General features: G+C 42.8%; 1 protein-coding gene across 2 annotated transcripts in view; it reads left to right on the forward strand.

The window, feature by feature from the left end:
- The window catches only part of RWDD3 (RWD domain containing 3), a 65952-nt gene that overhangs the window by 4461 nt on the left and 37613 nt on the right, over positions 1-23878 (forward strand). For both annotated transcript variants that reach the window (XM_087720776.1, XM_087720778.1), the window contains exons 2-3: positions 16491-16978; positions 23744-23859. In XM_087720776.1, coding sequence (XP_087576902.1) covers positions 16491-16978; positions 23744-23859 — 604 coding nt within the window. The remainder of the gene's footprint in view (positions 1-16490; positions 16979-23743; positions 23860-23878) is intronic.

Raw genomic sequence — 23878 nt, forward strand, 5'->3', positions numbered from 1 at the left:
CAGGTTTTTGAAAGCTAACGTTATTCTAATTTTTTTTATTCCTTTCTTTTCCTCTAAAAGATTTCCGTTTCTTTTTCAATCGAATTGTACGGCTGATAGGTTATATTAAAAGAAGGCAAAGAATTCTGAAGTGGTTCATTTTAGCCTGATTTTTTTATTTTTCTTACATCTCAAAAACCTGGCGTTTTAACAGGGTACGAGGACTTTTTTTATATCCCCCGTAGCTTGCATGGTTTATGTCGAGCAAGAGGTAATACCAGTTTCCTCCGAGGTGTGTTTTCTCACCGTTTCCCCCCCCCCCGCCGCTTCCTCCTTGGCATGGGGATAAATTACTCGATGTAAAATTTATTTATTTATTTCCCCTGCTCTCAGCTCGGGCGTCTGTAAACATGTAAAATGTTCACACCGCGCATTCCCTCTCCTCTTGTAAGCATTGCCCTTCCACCCTGTCTAGCTGTCAACACCTGCTGGTAAGCTGAACCTAACAGTCTCCTTTGCTGCTGGTAGCCACTGAAAGCCCCCAGACTGCTCTGCAAGACTCTACCACCAGACTGCTAAATATCACTAATGCCCATTAAATATGCATTCTGGGTATGTTGCAAAAAAACAAAACAAAGGCACTTTAGCTTCTCTAGCTTGGGAGGAAATTGGCGTACTTTCCGTCAGAATTTTATTTTCATGGTAGAGTGCAGTGGTGGGATTCAAATAATTTAACAACTGGTCCTCTGCCCTAATGACCAGTTGGTGGGCGTGGCTCAGTGGTCATGTGATTGAGTGGGTGTGGCTAACTCAACATCACTCACATGGTTCCACCACAAAACCGCGGTAGACTAAAGCGCGCTCGCCGAAAGCGCGTACGTGACGTCATCACAGCGCGACGAAAACAGCACGCTGTGAGCGGTAAACTTAAAATTAACGCGTAAATCTAAACCTAACCCCCCAAACCTAACCCTAAACCTAAGCCTAAGCCTAACCCTTAACCTAACCCTAAACCTAACCCTATACCTAACCCTTAACCTAACCCTAAACCTAACGCTAACCCTTAACCCAACCCTAAACCTAACCCTAACGCTTAACGTAACCCTAAACCTAACCCTAACCCTTAACCTAACCCTAACCCTAACCCTAACCCTAACCCTTAACCTAACCCTAACCCTAACGCTAACCCTTAACCCAACCCTAAACCTAACCCTAACGCTTAACGTAACCCTAAACCTAACCCTAACCCTAACCCTAACCCTAACCCTAACCCTTAACCTAACCCTAACCCTAACCCTAACCCTAACCCTAACCCTAAACCTAACCCTTACCTTTATGTGAATCGGCTTGCTTTAAAAGCGCTTTTTAAAGCGCCCTTTTTTCTCCGCGGTCGTATTTGTCGCGCTGCTGATGACATCAGGTACGCGCTTTAATCGGGCGCGCTTTAGTGGACCGCGGTTTTGACGGGTCACGCACTCGGTTCCACCACAAAACCGCGGTAGACCTCACATCGATGGGCGCTTCGCCTAAGCTGTTGCAATGTAATAAGGGTTAACAGAGAGGCAGTTTCTGAAAGCAGGGCAATAAAGATTAGTCTGTAATAAGGGTGGGGGGAGGGAGGGACATATACTAGGTTAGATACGATGTGTTAGATTCAATGTAATGCGACTTCACATGCATACTGTTTTTCTTTAATTTCTCTGTAAAAATAGGATAAGTTAAGTACATTGACATATAGTGGAAATACACCAAGGGGAGGAGGAGGAGTGGGATAGAAGAAAGATGGGTAGAGAGGGCGGGAGAGAGGATGGGAGGGAGGGTGAGAAGGAAGGGAGGGAGTGGATCCGGAGAGAGGAGTGGTAGAGGGAGAGGGGAAGTAGGGTAGAGGGGGATGATGGAGGGAAGATAGAAAGTTGGAGGGGGGTGGAAGAAAGAGGTGTACGGAGAGTGGAAGAGATATATTGGGTTTCTATTTTTTTGGGTATTGTTGACAAGAGGAATTGCTGCGATTATTGTTTAATGTTGTATGGCTCCGGCTATGCACAGTATATATATATATATGAGTGTATGAAAATGAAAAAATGGAAAATAAAAACCTTTTTCACACGAAAAAAAAAAGATTAGTCTAGAAACAACACCAGAATGTTTCCTTCCTGCCTTCCTTACAGGATTAGCCCTGTAAAGTGGGGAAAAAACAAAAGGAGATTTCTTCCAACAACCGGTTCTCTGAACTGCTTAGAAAGTTACCAAAACGGTTCTCCCGAATAGGTGCGAACTGGCTGAATCCCACCACTGGCACAGTGGTTTTAAAATACATCTGTGGGAACTGGAGGTTGCTCAGAGGCCTGTTGTAGATTCTTGTGAAACAGTAGATAAATAAACTTCTTTAAGTAAGAACAGGATCATCAAAGTAGCTCAATTTTCTAGGGGAGGGTGAGAAAAAATGATCATTGACACACTGGCTTCAGCAAGGGGCAGTGGCTGGTTGATATTGTCTGGCTTTTGAAGCTAAGCAGGATCTTTGATTAATATTTGGATAGGAGGCAACCAGGTACTATCAGGGCTGAGATGATGTTTATCCATTGTGTTGTGTTGAAATTTTAAAAGGTTGTGGGCTGTTCCCGATGTGTCCGCAGGTGGCCGGTAAGGCCTATACGGGCATGAAATGTTCTGTCAAATGTCGGGCAGATGTGTGAGCACCATTGTTGCAGCATTTACAGCTGTGGCTTTGCGGAGTGCTCGCTTCTCTTGTGCTGTGGTTGTCCTTCTGTCCTCAGATGTCTGGCCGCCTTGATGGATCAGCGTGCGCCATGTCGATCGATCTCGTGCCAGGGTTTCCCAGGAGGCGGTGTGTCAATTTCCAGGGACTTGAAGGAGGCTTTCAACGTCTCTTTACGTGTATCGCTTCCTTCGTCCTCCGTGCGATCGCTTTCCTTGAGACAGCTCACCATAGAGGAGCTGTTTGGGGATGTGATGGGTCTGGCATCTTTGCAACATGGCCTGCCCAGCGTATCTGGCGCTTTCATCAGCAAGGTGTGAACTGATGGCAGGGCTTCTCTGGAGAGGATTCCTGTGTCTGACATCTTTTGTCGGTGTCCTCAGTATTCTATGGAGGCAGGTCATGCGGAAGTGGTTCAAAAGAGCCGAGGTGGCGCAGTGGTTAGGGTGCAGTACTGCAGGCCACTTTAGCTGACTGCTATCTGCAGTTCAGCGGTTCAAATCTCACCGGCTCAAGGTCGACTCAACCTTCCATCCTTCCGAGGTGGGTGAAATGAGGACCCGGACTGTGGGGGGCGATATGCTGACTCTGTAAACTGCTTAGAGAGGGCTGAAAGCCCTATGAAGCGGTATATAAGTCTAATAAATAAATAATTGCCTAGTGTGCCTCCAAGGCTGTAGGTTAGCTCTGAACATCAAAAAATAATTCAGAAGGCGGTACCTCCATCCTGCTGCCAAGATGACTGCATGGGTTCATTCATAAAACCTCTAGAAGTCAACCTTGACTTGAAGGACATTTTATTGTCTTGAGGGTGTTTTCTCTATTTGAGACTCTAGCAGAACTAGGCTTGGTGCCTTGCAGGAATCCAAAGTCAAAGTTCTCCATGGTGGTTTTGAATGGATAATGAAGAGCATGAGAAAAAAGATCTCTGGGATCTCCAGGCATTTATACTTAGCCTGAAATTCCCCAGTGCAGGGGTGAGTTCCTGCCGGCATTACTGATGGTTTGGCGCACAAAGATTATTTTATGCTAGCTCGGCGCACATGCGAATTTGCACCTAAAAAAGGGCTGTACATGCGCACAATATTAGAAAAGGACAAAAAAAAATCATTTTTTCAATGAAGATTGTTCTGTGCATACGCAGAACCAAAAATCAAGATGGTAGCGCCACCGATAGAACCGGTTCGGGGTCGTGGCAGGCCAAGTTACTAACTACTCGGCCGAATCAGTGCAAACCAGTAGGATCTCTCCTCTGCCCCAGTGCTATAAATTGAAAACGACACATAGATAGGAATGTAAACTTCTTCAGTGCTCTCTTAAGCAATAGCAATAGCAATAGTAGATAGACTTATATACCGCTTCATAGGGCTTTCAGCCCTCTCTAAGCGGTTTACAGAGTCAGCATATTGCCCCCACAGTCTGGGTCCTCATTTCACCCACCTCGGAAGGATGGAAGGCTGAGTCAACCTTGAGCCGGTGAGATTTGAACCGCTGAACTGCAGAACTGCAGTCAGCTGAAGTGGCCTGCAGAACTGCACCCTAACCACTGCCCCACCTCGGCTCCGTAGCCCCCAAGATAGAGAATTGATGGTGTCAAATCTTCAGAGGGGGCTTAAACGCCATCAACTGTATTCCAACATCTCTTTTCTGGCAGAAGCTATCTAATCAGCTATCAACCAAGGATATTTTGGTGCCAACATTACATTGCAATAGACCCAGAAAAATTGGGTTTCATCCAAGCGTGCTGGAGTAGAACAACAGCTCTTAAGTATCCTGTCTAACTCCTCAAGCTTTATTTATGAAAGATAATCTCATGGACCTGGATCAGAAAGGGTTTTTGGATGCTTCAGTAGAAGCCACTCTTAATGTGGATACCGCTGTCTGCAAATATGAGTGGATTTATCAAAGAACCTAACAAATTAAGCATGGAAAGTTCCAGACAGTTCCGATGCCTCGCTCTCGAGGTTTAGTTAAAATAAATCTTTTATCGTTGAAAGGACTCCACTGAATGGTTACTTGATACAGTGGTGTAGAGAATGAATTTTTGTACGTGTAGGAAAACTATCCCTGGGAACGGTTTGAAAACCACTGATGTGCAACATATTGTGACAGTTTATCTCGGCGTGCCTCTCTGTATTGAACTCACTCTCACGCTCCTCACCACTTATTCTGAATATCTTAATTTTATTCTGTTTGCATTTGTATTAGCCGGGGCAAATCCCACTCCGCGTCTTTTTCCTGACATTTTCAGAAAGTCCTACAGCTTTGCCGTGTGCAGCTTTTGACACAGCAGATTCTAGCGGGTGTCATATTTCTGTCACTGTTTTTTTTAAACCTTCTTCAACTGAAGATGGGGAATTAGAATGGGTTGAATGAATGATACTAGTCAGAAAAGCCAACTTGCTAAAAGAGACCTGGATATCTGCAATAGTCATTCCAAGCGTAAGTTCTAAAGATTGAAGAAGAAAGGAAAAGTAACAATATAGTGTCCATTCCTTACCCTGGCTATTAGATTATTTAGAATGAGGCTTTAATGTTGCTTTATATTGATCGTGTCTCATATGACTTAGCCTGTCAAAAAACTTTTTGTAAATGGTCCTTCGCATTGTTAAGAGACTAGCTCCATGTTATACTAACCATATGGTGAGCAATCATGTCACTTAAAAGACATATATACTTAATTATTGATTTAATTGAATAATATAGTTACTTTTTTCCTTCCAGGAAAAAATGGTACTCCTTTGTGGGAGTGGCTTGCCGCCCATGTGACCGGATGGGTGTGGCTTGCCGCCCATGTGACCGGATATGAAGATGCCGACGACACTTGTCAGAACCACCTTAAATTACCTCACACACAGCACTGGCATGCATAAGAATATGATGTAAACTTGTTTTTTAAAAGGCATCTTTGGTTTGCGTTAAAACAACTTCAACACACGCAATGTTCTGATTGCACCACAAACGCAGTAGTCATCCTTACCTTCCACAGAGGCACCGAGTTTTATAAATAGGAGCATGATAGTGTAGAATAATCATATCCAAGGACCAGGGGTGGGTTTCAAAAAAATTTGGAACCTCTTCTGTAGGTGTGGCCTGCTTTCCAGGTCCACTGGTGGAACCTCTTCTAACCGGTTCGGTAGATTTGACGAACCGGTTCTACCGAATAGGTGCGAACTGGTAGGAACCCACCTCTGTCCCCCACCTTCCAAATTTAGAGAGAGAACATTCCAGCAGCTAAAGAGGATGATAGAGAGCAGCTTCTTTCATTTTCCTGCTGGTAAAAAGATTATTTTATGACCAGCCAAGTAGATTAAAATGTTCGTATGTGCAAAATGAGAAATGGAAATTGACTTCCCCTTAGCTATTAAGGGATCTCTATTCTAATCTCTTTAGGTCCCCATATCGCCAACTGCCCTGAAATGGGTATCTTGAAAATCTTTTTTATTTAAAAGTCATCTTATGTTTGGGAGATTCTTTTCTAAAAGATGGCTGAGTTAAATAAAGAGACCTTGGAAGACCAGAGGACAGATGTCTTGAGGACTGTTGACTTGGGAGGGGATGTGAGGGGCTTTTCCCCTTCCACTCGTGGTATATAAAAACATGAATTTCTCAGAGCTTAAAATTACATGGTTAACATTCAGAAGAAGATTCGCTGAAAATGATGTGTGTATGAATTTAAATAAGCTAATTAACGAAGACTTGTTTTTCTTTATTTGCCTAGCCCCCAAGATTAATGTTGCAGATAGAATGACATCATTTACTTATTAATCTGTTCTCTCCTCTGCTCGGGTTTGCTCATCCAGCTTGTCATATATGTAAAAGGTTCATCAAAACTTTCTGTGGGTAACTCTGAGCAATGCAGAATGAACACATGACACAGAAAGTTTGCAGATGTGGAATCGGAAGCTGACACTAAACAAGGGGAAACCATTTTAAGTGTGCGGGCACTATTTGCTGGGATAAGCATGTGTGAATGTGTGTGCAAGAATTCGGCTTATTAGCACAGTAAATGTCAACAGTATGATAATACGCTGCTCTCTATCGCAGATAGCACTTCTGTTGACAGAGCAGGCCAATATAATGTGTTATTAAAGTGAAATACATTTCTGTCAGGCCGAAAACCAAGAATGACACGCCACGATTCTTCCAAGTTGAGTTCTTTATTGTTTTCACACTTATAAGACAAGATCTTGTCAGATTGAGGCCTCTACGTCTACAATATAGTTTGTGAACTATTAGGAGGGGGGGTGTCTTCCGTGGCACGACAAAACCGCGGTCCACTAAAGCGCGCCCGATTAAACCGCGCCGCTGACATCATCAGCAGCGCGACAACAGCGACCGCGGAGAAAAAAGGGTGCTTTAAAAAGCGCTTTGAAAGCAAGCTGATTCGCGTTAAGGTAAGGGTTAGGTTTAGGGTTAGGGTTAGATTTAGGGTTAGGTTAAGCGTTAGGGTTAGGTTTAGGGTTAGGTTAAGGGTTAGCGTTAGGTTTAGCGTTAGGTTAAGGGTTAGGGTTAGGTTTAGGGTTAGGTTAAGGGTTAGGTTTAGGGTTAGGGTTAGGTTTCGGGGGGTTAGGTTTAGGTTTAGGGGTTAATTTTAGCTTTAGCGCTCACAGCGTGCTTTTTTCGTCACACTGTGATGACGTCAGGTACGCGGTTTCATCGAGCGCGCTTTAGTCGACTGCGGTTTTGTGGTGGAACCGGTGTCTTCACCCCCTGAGCTGAAGAAGCTTCTTGAATGAGAAGCCAAATGTCTTCAAGGAAAGGGGGTTGGACTAGAAGACCTCCAAGGTCCCTTCCAACTCTGCTATTGTATATATTGCAATGAAGAAAAAAACAACAACAAACTCCTGTTGCCTTTCGAAAAAGTACTTTTGGGATAAAGAGAACTAAGAATAATACAGTTGTCCAGGTCAAAAAGGAATTAAGCAGGAGTCAAGTTGTTTTAATGGATCATTACAACAATAATATGTATTGAATGACTTCGTTTATGAAATAAGTAAAACAAGCACAATGCTTTAATATATATTTTTTATTCAGACTCTGTTTATATACCGTATACTGTAATTTGCACATACTGTAAAAGTCTGATAACATTCAGTGACAAAGAAATATAAAACTACAGAACACCCAAAAGGAAGAATTTCTTTTTTTCTTAGAACCTTAAATATTACTAATAGGAAGCCACCTTAAAATGCAATAGTTGTTTATGTTTGCAAGGAATAAAATAAGCTAATGTGTTGTGATAAGAACATTGAAGCCTCTTGTATCACCTTAAAAATGGCCCAAATAATATGCCCACATAGATGAGAGATTAGGTGATACAAGGCACTTGACAAATGCTCATATCATTTAGTTTTTAAGGTGCAATGGCATTTTTGTTATTTTTTCCCCCCATTTTGGGCTGCCATAATTTCAGTAGCTATTGCTGCTGTAGTGTCTCCTATTCTTCCTCTCCCTCCCTCTCTCTTTCCTGAAGTTTTTTTTATTGGCAAGGTTTTTCAGAAGTAGTTTGTCATTGCTTCCTTCCTAGGGCTGACAGAAATTGACTGGCTTCAGATTACTCAGTTGGCTTCGCACTTAAGGTGGGACTAGAACTCACAGGCTCCAGGTTTCTAGTCCGATGCCTTGACCACTATAAATTGACTGTAATGATTTCTTAGGTTCACTTAATTTATTTGCTGCATACAGTAATGGGATTGTGGTACCATCATCATTGGTAAAGTAAAATAAAAATAATAACAACATAGGCATAGCTGGTCACCTTGATTTCTTAAAGACCATAGGATTATTTGGTTTCCCAGGGCACTGTTGTGGCTCAGCAGGAGTTTGCTGTGAGTTGAGTCGGGATGCAGGAATAACAATGCAGCTGGGGCTCGTTAGTGTCGTCTTCCAGAGATAAAAGGACTGATGGTGCCACGCCTTAGTTGCAGAAGTCAACGTTCACTCGTTCGTTCGTGGTTCGTCGTTCATTGGTCGTGGTTTGTTTGTGAGAGGCACTTGGATAAGTGATTTGCGTTCTGTAACCCTGATTCAAAGAGACACTTGGATAAGTGATTTGCTTTCTTGCTGTAAACCTGGTTTTGCTGTAAGAGCTCTTTGTTTTGCATTCTGCTGCGTAATCTTTTTGCCAGAGACTTTATTTATGTTTATTTTGGGCTCGCAGCCAGTGTGAGCCAGGACTGATAAAGGTATTTCCTTTTAAGTCTGTCCAACTGTCATCTGTGAATGAGCGAAGAAGGGGGGTCAGAACAGGCACCTAATGATGCTCAATGTGCTGAGCAATTGCCAGCATTCCGGTGGTTTGAGTCCAGCTTCATAGGACAGAGTGAGCTCCCCTCTCTGCAAAATACTGCACTTTAATACTACATTGTGTGATAAACTGTCTATAGTTGGACAACCTTGCTGCTGTGAAAAAGGCAATCCTGACATCATTTCTGAAAAGTTAATCACTACAGTTATTTCCAATTCTCTATATTACCTGTATATAATCAGAAGGAGTGAGTATGGACAAGAGGACAGCTTCCTTCCAGGTCCATTCTTGTGTGTGAACCCCATCTTGCCTTACTAAAGATCAGGTGTATCGCTACATCACTATGTAGAGGCAGTCAGAGCGTCCTACTACCTCCTCTTCCTGGTGTAGAACTGAAAACGGGACCTCCTGGTGAGTTAGATCCTCTTCTTCTTATGGAGCATTGAAAAATACCGTGTTTCCCTGAAAATAAGACATGGTCTGATTTTCTTTTGACTCCTGAAATAAGCACTTGGCCTTGGGGAGGTCTTATTATTTTTGAGGTGCAGGAGGGGGTGAGCGTGGTCACCTCATGGCTGCTGCTGTGTTGCAATATTTTCGGGGAGGGTTTATTTCAGCGCATGCGCTCAAAAGCCCGATTATGGGCTTATTATCCGGGGAGGTCTTATTTTCAGGGTAGTCAAAAGTTAATTGACCCAAACGCTTTGGACAAACCAAGTAACTAAGATATGAATATGCTTCTACCATAGTGCTTGAAGCAATCTTGTACAGCCTGGGTGGAGATTTGGAGACTGGTTGTTCAAAGATATCTGTAGCGTATCAAGATAGGGAAGACTGGTTGATAGATCAGTGGACTTTTTTCATTGGCGGTATCGCGCCCCTATATAATATATAAAGGTATGACTGTGAAGGCTCTTTGAAAATGTTGCCTTGCCTCCTATTAGTCATTCTCAGAGCTGCCTAAATCATTTCAGTTTGTGTCACTCATTAAATAGCTTTGTCTGTTGTTTTATAGAGGGCATTGAAGGTTGCAGTCATGGGGGGGGGCTCGGAGGGGGGGGCTGAGATCAGTGGAAAAAGGATAAAACTTGGGAGGTAGGGCAGAGACAAGCCACTTCAAAAGAACTCATCTGAAGCTCGGGACAGCTCCACTGAATCTTTCAAATCCGTCTTCTCCCCGAAGAATGAATCAACTTGACATTTTAGCAACTTTTTGAAGAAATGGGGTGAAGTAGTTGAAACACATCAAAGAGCGGAAAACAGCAAGGATCTGAAAAAAAGAGCATCTTTCATCTTACTCCCTAATTATTTTTCTTCTTTTAGTCAGAAGCAGACGAGGTCCCTTGTCCTCTTTTAATTTTACAAAGGGACTCTTACCGGCATTGTTTTACGTTAGCTACATCCCTGTCAGGAAATGGTACATTACAAATCGTGTGCTGTGATCTGCTTTTAAAAAGTTGTCTCTGGCTTGTATGGATTTATCTGATTGCTGTCTACTTCTGAAGCCATTTTTAAATATCTTCACAGGTTTCTCTAAAAAAAGTCAATATGGACCCCAAGGGTCAATGGGACTATCCTTGGTTCGTTGCATGTAATAACAATAAATGCATTATCAGATATTTATGGCTGTGTGTTTTTGTTGTTTTGAGGGGACAGCGCATTTACACTGTTATACAAGCTGTATACTCACTACTTTACACTGTAGCCAAGTCTCATTTCTTCAGTGTTGTCACATGAAAAGATACACTTAAATATTTACAAACTGTGAGGAGGTGTACTGACTCCTGTTCTATACTGTACGTATCTGAAATTATATTATCTGAAATTATACTATATAAAATTATATGAAATTATATAAAATTATATTATATGAAATTATATTAAACTATATGAAATTATATGAAATTATATTATATGATATGATTATATGATATGACATGATATGATATTATTATGATATGATACGATACGATACGATACGATACGATACGATACGATACGATACGATACTATACTATACTATACTATACTATACTATTATATTAATTATATTATCCGTGGAAGTCTTATTTGGGGGAAACGGGAGAGAGAGAGAGAGAGAGAGAGAGAGAGAGAGAGAGAGAGAGAGAGAGAGAGAGAGAGAGAGAGAGAGAGAGAATAAGTATATGTATAAGACACACCCTGATTTTCAGCCTTTTTTTTGAGGGGAAAAGATGCGTCTTATACTCCAAAAAATACAGTACCTCACAAGACTGCTGATATGAGGATAAAAATGAATGGAAATTCTCATTTAAGCCACTTTAAATTCCTGCAGAAAAAGTGGAATAAACCTGGCAAACTAATAATAAGAAATAAGTCTTGTATTAGAATCATGGCTGTTATTTTGACAAGCTATTTATTGTTGCAGAAAAAACTCATATATAGTAGTAGCTCTAGACCAGGCAGCATAAAAATCCCATTTTTCATTATCTATTGCCCCATCTGAGGCCATTCTTCACGCAACAGGACAAGCACCAACTCTTCCCTCTAGTATATCTCCCTGTACAAATATTCAGGGTTATTCCTATCCGTATATACTGAATTTCCATTTAACTGACTATGGCTGGATGACTGTGGCAGAGTATAAAATTGGCCTCTGTTTTAAGTGTCATGTAGACAGCAACAGCACTAGCACTGAGACTTATATATCGTCTCACAGTGTTTTATAGCTCTCTCTAAGCGGTTTAAAGAGTCAGCATATTTTCCCCAACAATCTGGCTCCTCATTTTACCCACCTCGGAAGGATGGAAGGCTGAGTCAACCTTGAGCCTGGTTACATTCGAACTGCTGAACTGCAGTCAGCCGGCAATCGGCAGAAGTAGCCTGCAGTACTTCATTTTAACCACTGTGCCACCGCTAATTAAGATTCTGGAGAGTAGGCATTTCTGCCTATTGGTGAGAACTGTCTAAAAAGCGAATTGGAGGAAGGCAATGGAGGAAGTTGCTGGACACTGTGGATGTCGTATTTCTGTAGACTGGGGGCGCTATATAAACCCAGACATGGTTGGAGGAGGAGCTGAGCACAGGATGAGATCTGTGGCATGGAATAGCAGGTGGAAGAAACAGCTGGCTTGGGAAGAGCAGCCCAGACGCCAGAAGGGATAGCTTGACAAAGGTGAAGGACTTCTCAAAGGTTTGAGAAAGAGTGATTTCCCCCCTCTTCTTCCTCGCTAGACTGAAAGCAAGTCCAAAGAAGTGGAAGTTCTGAAGCTGCCTGATAGAGTTCTGTGAATCAAGGAAGTTCTGATCAAAGTTCTCATAAGGAAAACCTGCTTGAATCAAAGGAGGAGGGATTGACGTGGTTAAGAAACCATGACATGCTTCATTGAGAAATATATGTAGATAGCAAGTGGGTAGTTGGTTAAGCTAAAGCGAGGTTCGAGGTTCATTTTATTTATATGCCGCCCTATTCCCAGTGGGACTCAGGGCGGCGCACAAACCCAAGGAGGGGAAGGGAAACACAAAAACTACAACAAAAGGTACAGGGCATTTAAAACAACCAACAGCCACACGATTTGAGAGGGGAAGGGAACTCATCGACCCCAGGCCTGCCGACACAGCCAGGTTTTAACGGCTTTTCGGAAGGCCTGGAGGGTCCGAATCTCTGCGGGGAGCTCGTTGCAAAGGGCCGGAGCCGCCACAGAGAAGGCCCTCCCCTGGGTAGTGGCCAGATGGCATTGGCTAGTAGACGGAACCCGGAGGAGGCCTACTCTGTGTGATCTAATGGGTCTTTGGGAGGTAATTGGCAGCAGGCGGTCTCTCAAGTACCCAGGTCCAATACCATGAAGGGCTTTATAAGTGACGTCTAGCACTTTGAAGCGTATCCGGAGACCAATCGGTAACCAGTGCAGCTCACGGAGGATAGGTGTAACATGGGTGTACCGAGCCACTCTTAAGCCACTCTTAAGAGAAATAAAAATGTTTACTTCAGAAACATTGTCTTTACTTCAAGAATATTGTTTGTGTGGGTACATGTATACGCCCCTGGAAAGTTCCCATCCCTTTTCTTAACCTTGACACGATTATTAATCATTGCTAGATTGATCTCCATGAAGTTGTCTGATTCTCCTTTGAAACCTTCACTGTTTGATGACAGCATTTGCATGTGTATTCTGTGTGAAGGTAGACTTACTTTATCTGTCAGGAATGTGCCAGTCAGTTTCACTGGATGATGTCAGGTTTTAAAAATTTTGAGTGGGCTAACTCTTGATTCATACTCTAAATACTTATCAACATTTTTCTGCACAATCGTTTTCAAAGTATGAACAAAACTAATAGCTTATTTGTAGCCACCCATCCCTGTAGGTCTCTATGTCTTTTGGTATTACTTTAGATGTTTAGTGATCTATACTTATTTATTTTTCTAACTCCTTACTATATTCAAAATACGCTTCAAAGTGCTAGTCGTCACTTATAAAGCCCTTCATGGTATTGGACCTGGGTACTTGAGAGACTGCCTGCTGTCAATTACCTCCCAAAGACCCATTAGATCACACAGGGTTGGCCTCCTCCGGGTTCCGTCTACTAGCCAATGCCACCTGGCTACTACCCGGGGGAGGGCCTTCTCTGTGGCAGCTCCGGCCCTCTGGAACGAACTCCCCGCAGGGATTCGGACCCTCACCTCTCTCCAGGCCTTCCAGAAAGCTGTCAAAACCTGGCTTTGCCAGCAGGCCTGGGGTTGATGAGTTCCCCTCCCCTCTCGACTTGTGTGGTTGCGTGATTCTTGCTTATTTTAATTATCTGTATTTTGTTCTATGTTCCCCGTTTCCCTTTTTTAAATTGTTCGCCGCCCTGAGTCCTTCCCGGAGAAGGGCGGCATACAAATAATAAAATTCAATTCAATTCAATTCAAAATAAAAATATGGTCTGGCTGTTTGTTGATGTCCGACTACTAAAAACAGTTGATAAAAACACGAGTATATCTAAATATAATAAGACATCAAGAGTTGTTCAAGTGAGCCTTATTTAATCTCCGACTGCTTATTATTTTTAACACAGTAGTTGGCTCCTTGGTTGCTACTTAAAATAGACATTTGCAAATTCGGAGACCTAAATTAATCATTGTTAGATGCAGTGCAACTTGCAGTTCTCCCGTGCGCTGCTTGGAGAGTCCAAGCATGGGTTAAATTCAGTCTATTCGCCCAAGAACTGAGTTGAAATTCTTAACCTCGCCTGCTCTCCTCATTGAGGTCCAGTTCAAAAATCCAGTCCAGCCCAGTTCGGACACGTTTTGGGGACCTCCTCAGTCCTTGTGCGAATAGACAGGGACTCTCCTTAGTTAGCATAGGATTTTTCTTATTTTTGTCTTTCATAGTGCTAGGAAAACGTTCGAGCCATTATAGAGTCATATAGCTTGGATGAAGAAGAAATTTTGATTTTTAATAGCGGAAAGTGTACGAACTCAGTGTGACTCCTAATGGAAGATATTCCATTCGATACACGTTCATTCAGCTGTTACTCTCTCTTGAATGTTTGCATTAAGACAAGCAAGTTGTCTAAAACCAAGTTTTAAACTAATTAAAATTTCAGAGTTAAGACCAAAAAGGTTGGTTGACTTACCAGTAACCAGTTGACAACCAGTAATTGTCACGGCGGCCTCCCTCAGCAACCAAGAAAGAAACCACTCAAATCCGTTTTGCAGAATTAAGAGTACTTTTACTGGTTATGAGTAGATAGCAGCTAGGCAAAGCAAGATCTGAGGCAAAAGCGCGCGTAATCATAGATATCAATATGTGACCCAACTCCCCCTGGTAACCCCATCCCATAATCCAATCCATATACCTTTCAGGTGTCATGTGGGAGACATCTTCCAAAAGCATCATCAGGTTGGTATGCCGGACAGTTGGCCTTGGCGGCAAATCCTCTATCAGCAACATGCGCAGTAGAAGAGCCGAGGTGGTGCAGTGGTTAGGGTGCAGTACTGCAGGCCACTTCAGCTGCCTGTTATCTGCAGTTCAGTGGTTCTAATCTCACCAGCTCAAGGTTGACTCAGCCTTCCATCCTTCCGAGGTGGGTGAAATGAGGACCCAGACTGTGGGGGCGATATGCTGACTCTGTAAACCGCTTAGAGAGGGCTGAAAGCCCTATGAAGCGGTATATAAGTCTAACTGCTATTGCTATTGCTAGATGGTGAGAACAACTCCCTTTTTACAGTCACTCCTGAACTGAATACTCCCCACCCAAATACCAAAGCAAGCAGCAAAACAGAGGCTGACAGTAATTTTATTTCACTGCTTTCCAAACAAATACTTGGGTACTTTAGTATTATTGCCTGGTTTGGTACTTGCCATAAGTAGGCCAAGAATTTTATGTTATCTACTTAAGTTTACTCAGAGACAAGACTCCTGGAATTCAGAGGGCCTACAGGCAAGTTCTTGACTTGCAACCGTAATGGAGCTTGCCTATGACGGTTGTAATTCACGACAGTCATGAAGCAGATCAATCATGTGACTGACCTGATTTTACAATCTTTTTTTATGGTGGTGGTGGTGGTTAAGTGAATGCCACAGTCGCAAAGTGGCATGAAGTGAATGCTGGGGTTGTTAAGTGAATCCATGGTTTGCTATGAATCAGTTTTGCCAAAAATTGGAATTAAAGGTGCTGGTTATCACCTTTAAAGCCCTACATGGCTTAGGACCCGGATATCTACGAGACCGTCTTCTGCCACATACCTCCCAGCGTCTGATAAGATCACACAGGATGGGCCTTCTCCGGGTGCCGTCGATTAGACAATGTCGTCTGGCGGCTTCTCGGGGGAGAGCCTTCTCTGTAGCTGCCCCGGCCCTATGGAACGATCTACCCCCAGAGATCCGGACCCTCCCCACTCTCTCGGCCTTCCGTAAGTCTGTTAAGACCTGGCTGTTCCGGCAGGCCTGGGGCTGTTGACCTCATGAACGAGGTCCAGCCCCACTAAGGTTGAGTGTATGATGTGTCTTTTTAATTTGTTTTCTCTCTATTTTAAATTTTTTAGTATTCTTTTTAGAATTATTTTATGTAAGCCGCCTGGAGTCCTTCGGGATTGGGCGGCATATAAATTTATTAAACTTTGAACTTTGAACTTTAAATGTTGGGTTACGACAAAAAGTCATAAAATGGAATCATGTGGCTGTGGGACATTGCAAACAGCCATAAATGTGCCTGGTTGCCAATCAATACAGTCACATGACCATGGAGAATGGTCTGACCATCAGAACTTCAAAACAGAATTGTAAATACCTGCTAGGAAGGGTCCATTGGAATTTTGAATAGTTGCAAAGCAATCGGTTGTAAGTCAAGGACTACCTTTTAACTAGATGCATTTAACTATATGCATTAATTTTTATGTATCATAACCCCCGAATCCCCAAATCTGAAATGAAATAACACAGCCCTTGCACAAAAGAATCTGTAGTTGCATAAAGTATTGATTACTATTTGAGCTTTCCTAACAGCAGACAATTAACAAACTGTTGAGAATATTTGATTTGATCCTCAATTGATTAACTGCTTTTGGATTCTTTTCAGAAACAAACGGAATCTCCTTCAGGATCCAGACCAGCGTGAAAGGACCTTCGGGCGCAGACGTATTGTTAAAGTTGTTGTTTCATCTACCACTCAGTTACCCATCAAGCTTGCCAAACATCTCTCTTAATTCTGAACAACTTACCAGGACACAGTGCCTGGCTGTGAGAGCAAGATTGCTTGAAGAAGCAGCAAGTCATTTGTCTCAGCCCATGGTACATGACTTGCTCCTCTGGATAGAGCAGAATTTTCAATCTGTTATGAAAGAAGCTGAAATTCCGTCCTGCAGTGGGCAAAATACTCCGTCAGTGAAAACACCCGAGGATGAAGACATCTGGACTGTCCTTTTGCATTTAGACCATATGAGAGCCAAAGGGAAATATATCAAAATGGTTGAAAAATGGTGCAGAGATCTTGACTTGGCGGGAAGACTGATGTTTATGGGCAAGATGATTCTCATACTACTTCAAGGAGACAAGCGGAACATTAAGGTGCAGGCTTCGTTCTTTGTGGCTGGTTATGTGGCTGGCAAACCATTGAATGAGAATGAATATTTGAGAATTTTGCTCGGTAGCGTTAACCATCAGAGAAACCCTGGTTGGTTGCTGATTTCCACACAAAACTCAACTGGTTCACGCGACAAATGTGCGTCCGACAAATGCGCGCCGACAAAACCGCTGCGGCAAAACGGCGACGTCGAAAGCGCGCCTACTAAAGTGCGTCGACAAATGCATGCTGACAAAAGCGCGCAATTGAAAACAACGCGAAAACAACAGTAACAACGTTAACAACCCTAACCCTTACACTAACCCTTACCCTAACCCTAACCTTAACCCTAACCCTAACCCTTACCCTAACCCTAACCCTAACCTTAACCCTAACCCTAACCCTAACCCTAACCTAAAAACCGTAATCGCGCTTTTGTGGGCGCGGTTTTGTTGGCGCGCTTTAGTGGGCATGCTTTCAATGTCGCCGTTTTGTCGCGGCGGTTTTGTCGGCACGCATTTGTCAGGTCACGAACTCAACCTTCCTCTGGTTGTTTTCTCCCTCTCTCCTCTGGGTCCCCCCCCCCAAAAAAAGTTACATCCACAGCAATGTTTAATATTGGGTTTGCAAGGCGAGCCACAGTTTGCACTGAGAAAGGGTCAGCCATCACAACTTCACTGTCCCTTCCGCTCCGGTGAAGAACTCCAATATGAGCAGTCACAGCAGATTAGACAGAATTTTCTCCTCTTGCTTAAATTAGCCTCACATGAGGGTGAGCAGATACATGATAGGAGAAATTTGGGTTTACCTCTGCGACTATGGGGAATCTAGCAGAGGTGGTATTCAGCAGGTTCTGACCAGTTCTGGAGAACCGGTAGCGGAAATTTTGAGTAGTTCGGAGAACCAGTAAATGCCACCTCTGACTGGCCCCACCCCATCTATTTTCTGCCTCCCGAGTTCCAGCTGATTGGGAAGGAATGGAGATTTTACAGTATTCTTCCCTTGCGATGCCCACCAAGCCATGCCCACCAAGCCACGCCACACCACACCTGCCAAGCCACGCCCACAGAACCGGTAGTAAAAATTTTTGAATCCCACCCCCGGAGTCTAGACTAGTGTTTCTCAACTTGGCAACTTGAAGATGCGTGGACTTCAACGCCCAGAATTCCCCAGGCGGCATGAGAGCTGAAGTCCACACATCTTCAAGTTGCTAAACTCAAGAAACTGATTTAGATGGTCTAGATATATGAAAGGCCGCCCATCTTCAAGCTGCCAAGATTGGGAAAAATTGGGTCAAGACCAGCGGTGCGATTCAGCCAGTTCGCACCTATTCAGGAGAACCGGTTCTTAACTTTCTAAGAGGTTCAGAGAACCGGTTGTTGGAGGAAATCTCATTTTGTTTTTTTTTCCAGTTTACAGGGCTAATCCTGTAAGGAAGGCAGGAAGGAAACATTCTGGTGTTCTTTCTAGCTTAATCTTTATTGCCCTGCTTACAAGAAACTGCCTCTCCGGTTAACCCTTATTACATTGTAACAGCTAAGGCGAAGCGCCCATCGGCTTGAGTAAAGTTGAGTTGGCCACGCCCATGAGGTCACATGACCACTAAGCCCCGCTTACCCACCTGGTCATTAGGACAGAGAACCGGTTGTTAAATTATTTGAATCCCACCACTGGTCAAGACAATAGCTATTTGAGATACAAGTGGTAAATGGGCTTTTTTTCCAGTTAATACGGCAGCCTCACCACCCAAGTGCCCTTCACACTTTCTAGCAGTAAACTAAATACTAATGCATTAATTAATCATGAAAAAGTTGCTGCCCTTTTATGACAAACCGTTTGTGGTTGCTTCACTCGAACTAATGGATGCTGTTGCTGTAACCAAGAATGGATGATTCCACATAGGCCAACCCCGTATCTTCCATTGTGATGTATGGAATTATGGATGAATCATGACAAATTTAGTATTCTGTCATGCCTTCACGGCCAACGAAATGTAACTGGTAGAAATTTGTGCTCAGAAATGGATTATATTATTTAGATCTGGATAATAATTACAGTCCTATGAGTCGGTTGGGATTTCATATGGAAATATATATGCAAACTGACAGATGGGAAAATTGAACAACTCCTAAAATGCGAATTATTCCTAAAACGTCAAAGTGGAACTTTTCTTGTTTTTTAGTTTAATGTCATTTTGTGAGCAATTTGCCTTTGCAAAAGCCTTCGGTTTGGCGCAGTTTCGGTTTCACTATTTCGTTCTCCAGTCAACTCTGTAGTATATTTAGTCCTCACGGCAAATCTTAATGAGAATGGATGCCATTGTTCCTTTTTTTTCTTTATGCTTTCTCAGCAGGGTATACATTGGCACCGCTCAAGTCTTATTAATCTGATCACTACATAATCATGAATAGAATATCAGAGTTGGAAGGGACCTTGGAGGTCTTCTAGCCCAGCCCCCTGCTCAAGCAGGAGGCCTTAGACCATTTCAGAAAAGTGACGGAGCGTCATTTACTTAAAATGAAGTATGGCTATTTTAAACCACCTGGACCCTCCTCCTAAGTAAACACGAAGAAGCGTGTATTGGTTATGTAGTCTTTTTCTGTCATTTTAGCAGATTTTCAAGAGAATTCCAGATTACTGTATTGTAGGCTGGAAAGTCAAATAATAATAATAAAAAAACACCAAGTCAGTGGTAAATCTGGTCCAGATTATTGTATTTCCAAGAAAATTGCATGGAAGTAGCTGAACTTGGCTTCAAAGAGAGCAGATTATACTTTTCATCTTTGGTTGCCACAATTTTAATGCATGGGTGTATCGATTTAGTCACCAAGAGCTGAACTTGACTTCAAATAAACCCTTCCTTCCTTCCTTCCTTCCTTCCTTCCTTCCTTCCTTCCTTCCTTCCTTCCTTCCTTCCTTCCTCCCTCCCTCCCTCCCTCCCTCCCTCCCTCCTTTCCCTCCCTCCCTTTTCATATATATACATATAGTATGAATATATATATACTTAAAGTCACAACCCCTGGTATGCCCAAGTTTAAGTATATACCTCCCACCCTGGCTGGCTGATAAAAGGAGTCGTTCTCTGTAGCTCAAATGGTTAACTCCCTGCCTGGGAGGCAATAGAGCACAGGTTCGAATCCCAGTAAGGATATGGCTAGCTGATGAGAGCTAAATAGCTTGAAATAGATCTATACTAGTCTTCCTTTATTTATTTATCAGCACAAATAAAAACATATATATATATATATATATATATATATATATATATATATATATATATATATATATATATATATATATATATATATATATATATATATATATATATGCATGCATGCATGCATGCATGTATGTATGATATATATATGCATGCATGTATGTATGTATGTATGTATATGTTGTATTTGTGCTGATAAATAAAGGGAGACTAGTATAGATCTATTTCAAGCTATTTAGCTCTCATCAGCTAGCCATACCCTTACTGGGATTCGAACCTGGGCTGTATTACATATTAGGCAGATGTGTTAACCACTAAGCCACAAGGTTCTCCTCCTTTATCAGCTGAGCCAGGGAAATAGGTATGTATTTAGTGTCACAACCCTACACACACACACACACACACACACACACACACACACACACACACACACACACACATATATATATATATATATATAAATTTCTATCCTGCTCAGTGGTGGGATTCAAATAATTTAACAACTGGTTCTCTGCCCTAATGACCAGCAGGGTAGGTGGGACTTGGTGGTCATGTGACTGGGTGGGCATGGCCAACTCAACATCACTCAGGTCGATGGGCGCTTCACCTTAGCTGTGACCATGTAATAAGGGTTAAGCGGAGAGGCAGTTTCTGTAAGCAGGGCAATCAAGATGAGGCTAGAAACAACACCAGAATGTTTCCTTCCTGCCTTCCTTACAGGATTAGCCCTGTAAAGTGGGAAAAAACAAAAGGAGATTTCTTCCAACAACCGGTTCTCCGAACTGCTTAGAAAGTTACCAACCGGTTCTCCCGAATAGGGGCGAACTGGCTGAATCCCACCACTGATCCTGCTGCAATCACAAAGGTTCTCCGCAAATTACACAGAATAAATAATGCAGTTAAAACATAGGGTACAAAACAAACAACGCTAAAACAAATGTTTTAAAAGGCCCTTAGTAAACTGTGTTTTGTGGCCTTTTTTGTGGCAGTTGCTAAGTCAATCCCCATAGTCGTTAAGCGAATACACACACTCCTTAAGCAAATTGCCTGGTTGATAAGCAAACCCCTTATTCGCTATGGGGCATTTTAAACCAAAAAATGGAAGTAAGCCTTGGTTTTCAACAAAAATATGTGAGTGCAGGATGCTGCAAATGACTGTTAAATATAGGCTGGTTGTTGAGCAGACAAAATGCAGCCGTGGGACTGTGGGGGAGGGCCCAGTTGTTGAAAGTTCAGTACTGGGCAGTAAATATCTTTTGGGAAGGGTCCAGTGGACCTTCAAATGAACATTAAGCACTGATTGTAAGTCAAGCACTACATATAACCATGCTTGATTTTTAATTTCTATACATTTATAGCGGTGAAAATTTATTTTATTTGTAGGGGTTCTTTTTGCTATTATTGTGACCTATTTCTGTTTTGAGGCTGCAAAACCAACACTAAATAAACGGTCTCCCATCCTAAAAAACTTTGGCAAGATTTGAACTTGTGTGTGTGTGAGAGATCTAAATTTGGAAGGACTTCGTTGTTTGATAATAAACAAACACCATCCTGCACTCTTCACCATTTCAGAATTGAAGATAGCAGCTCTTAGCTGAAGGACTTGCCGTAAGAGCTTTGTTGCCTTTTCGTTATTCTTGCTTGTGAAAATGATGAAATTACGTAGCCAAATCATGCAACATGGTTTGCACTGAGTATTAAATAAAAGGGCCTTGCATTGTTAGAGCCGAGGTGGCGCAGTGGTTAGGGTGTAGTACTGCAGGCCACTTCACCTGACTGTTATCTGCAGTTCAGCGGTTCAAATCTCACCGGCTTAGGGTTGACTCAGCCTTCCATCCTTCCGAGGTGGGTGAAATGAGGACCCAGACTGTGGGGGCGATATGCTGACTCTGTAAACCGCTTAGAGAGGGCTGAAAGCCCTATGAAGCGGTATATAAGTCTAACTGCTATTGCTATGAGTGGGAATGGCAAAAGAACCCTCATCTTTCCTCCAGGCCCTAGAGCTAATCTTTAACAAAACACAAGGGAAAAAAACCCAGTGTGTTTAATATTCAAGTAGATTTAATTCACGTAAGAAGAAAACAAACACTTGAAGTAGGAAAAAAAACACCTAAGCTGACATCACTTCTACACCCACTTGAGTGTCCTAAGGGAAATGTGTATTGGGGGGAAAATTGTGTGTGTGTGTGTGTGTGTGTGTGTGTGTGTGTGTATTTACACAAGTTGCCTATCCTTGCTCTGGGAGATGGTATAAGAAAATACATCTGTGGCTGAGTGAAGAGGCATTTTAAATATTCACTGCAGCAGACCCTGGGGAGTGTAACTCAGAAATTAGTTCTATAAATCTGTTTACTTTTCATGTGAGTTAACGTCTGAACTTGGATAAATTGGAAGGGAACTGAATCAGGTGTAATTCTGCTTTTTGTACGAGTGATGAAGATGCTCAGGGAAGCTGTTTTGAAAAGCTTGGTGCAGTTTTTCATAAACTTGTAAAACTCATGGGTGTGCCTTTTGCCCATCACATGACAGTGTAAGTGCAATGTCGCCATACTTTGCCCTGGTAAGAGTTATTTACTAGCAAGAATAATCATGTCATTAATAAAATGCAAAGAGTTGACTTATCTTTCCTGAGAGACCGCCTCCTGCCGATTATCTCCCATAGACCGGTTAGATCTCACAGGTTAGGTCTCCTCCGGATTCCATCTGCCAGCCAATGTCGGCTGGCGACTCCCCGGGGGAGAGCCTTCTCTGTTGCAGCTCCAGCCCTCTGGAATGACCTCCCCGCAGAGATCCGGACCCTTACTACTCTCCCGGCCTTCCGCAAAGCCACCAAGTCCTGGCTGCTCCAGCAGGTCGGGGGGCTTGTGAAACATCCAGCCCCACGGAAATTGTGAATGTTGCGTCCTTTTTTAAAGTGTTGTCTTTGTCTATTTATCCCTCTTCCCTTGTCTATTGTGAGCCGCCCGGAGTCCTCCGGGAGTGGGCAGCATACAAGACAAATAAACTAAACTAAACTAAACTTTCAACTTTCAACTTTTAATAGATTTGTATGCCGCCCAATCCCGAAGGACTCCGGGCGGCTTACATAAAAGCAGTTTAAAAATATTTTAAAAAGATTAAAAATACAAGACAGAACGGCTTAAAAACAGAAACACAACATGCACTCGGTTTTCAAAGGGGCTGAAGTTCAATCAAGATCAACAGCCCCAGGCCTGCCGGAACAGCCAGGTCTTAACAGACTTACGGAAGGTCAGAAGAGTGGGGAGGATCCGGATCTCGGGGGGTAGATCGTTCCAAAGGGCCGGAACAGCCACAGAGAAGGCTCTCCCCCGAGGAGCCGCCAGCCAGCACTGCGTAGCCGACGGCACCTGGAGAAGGCCCGCCCTGTGCGATCTTATTGGGCGCTGGGAGGTATGTTGGGTTTCAGCCAAAGTCTGTCTAGAAATCCTTTCAGGAAATAATGTTTTTTCCTGTCAATAATATTTATCCTTGGGCTATTATGGACGATGTTATGTTAATGCTGTTGAATTCTTCTTCTTTTTTTCTGATTAAGGAATACCTTATTCTCCAAAAAACTAGCAAAGTGGATGTGGATTCGAGCGGAAAGAAGTGTAAAGAGAAAATGATGAGCGTACTCTTTGAAACAAAAGTGGAGGCTGAACACAGAAGGTATGATTTAGTTGCATTC

The sequence above is a fragment of the Thamnophis sirtalis genome, unplaced genomic scaffold, assembly GCF_051295495.1.
Source record: "Thamnophis sirtalis isolate CommonGarterSnake01/CBP01778 unplaced genomic scaffold, rThaSir2_p1.2 scaffold_7, whole genome shotgun sequence".
Classification (NCBI taxonomy): Eukaryota; Metazoa; Chordata; class Lepidosauria; order Squamata; family Natricidae; genus Thamnophis; species Thamnophis sirtalis.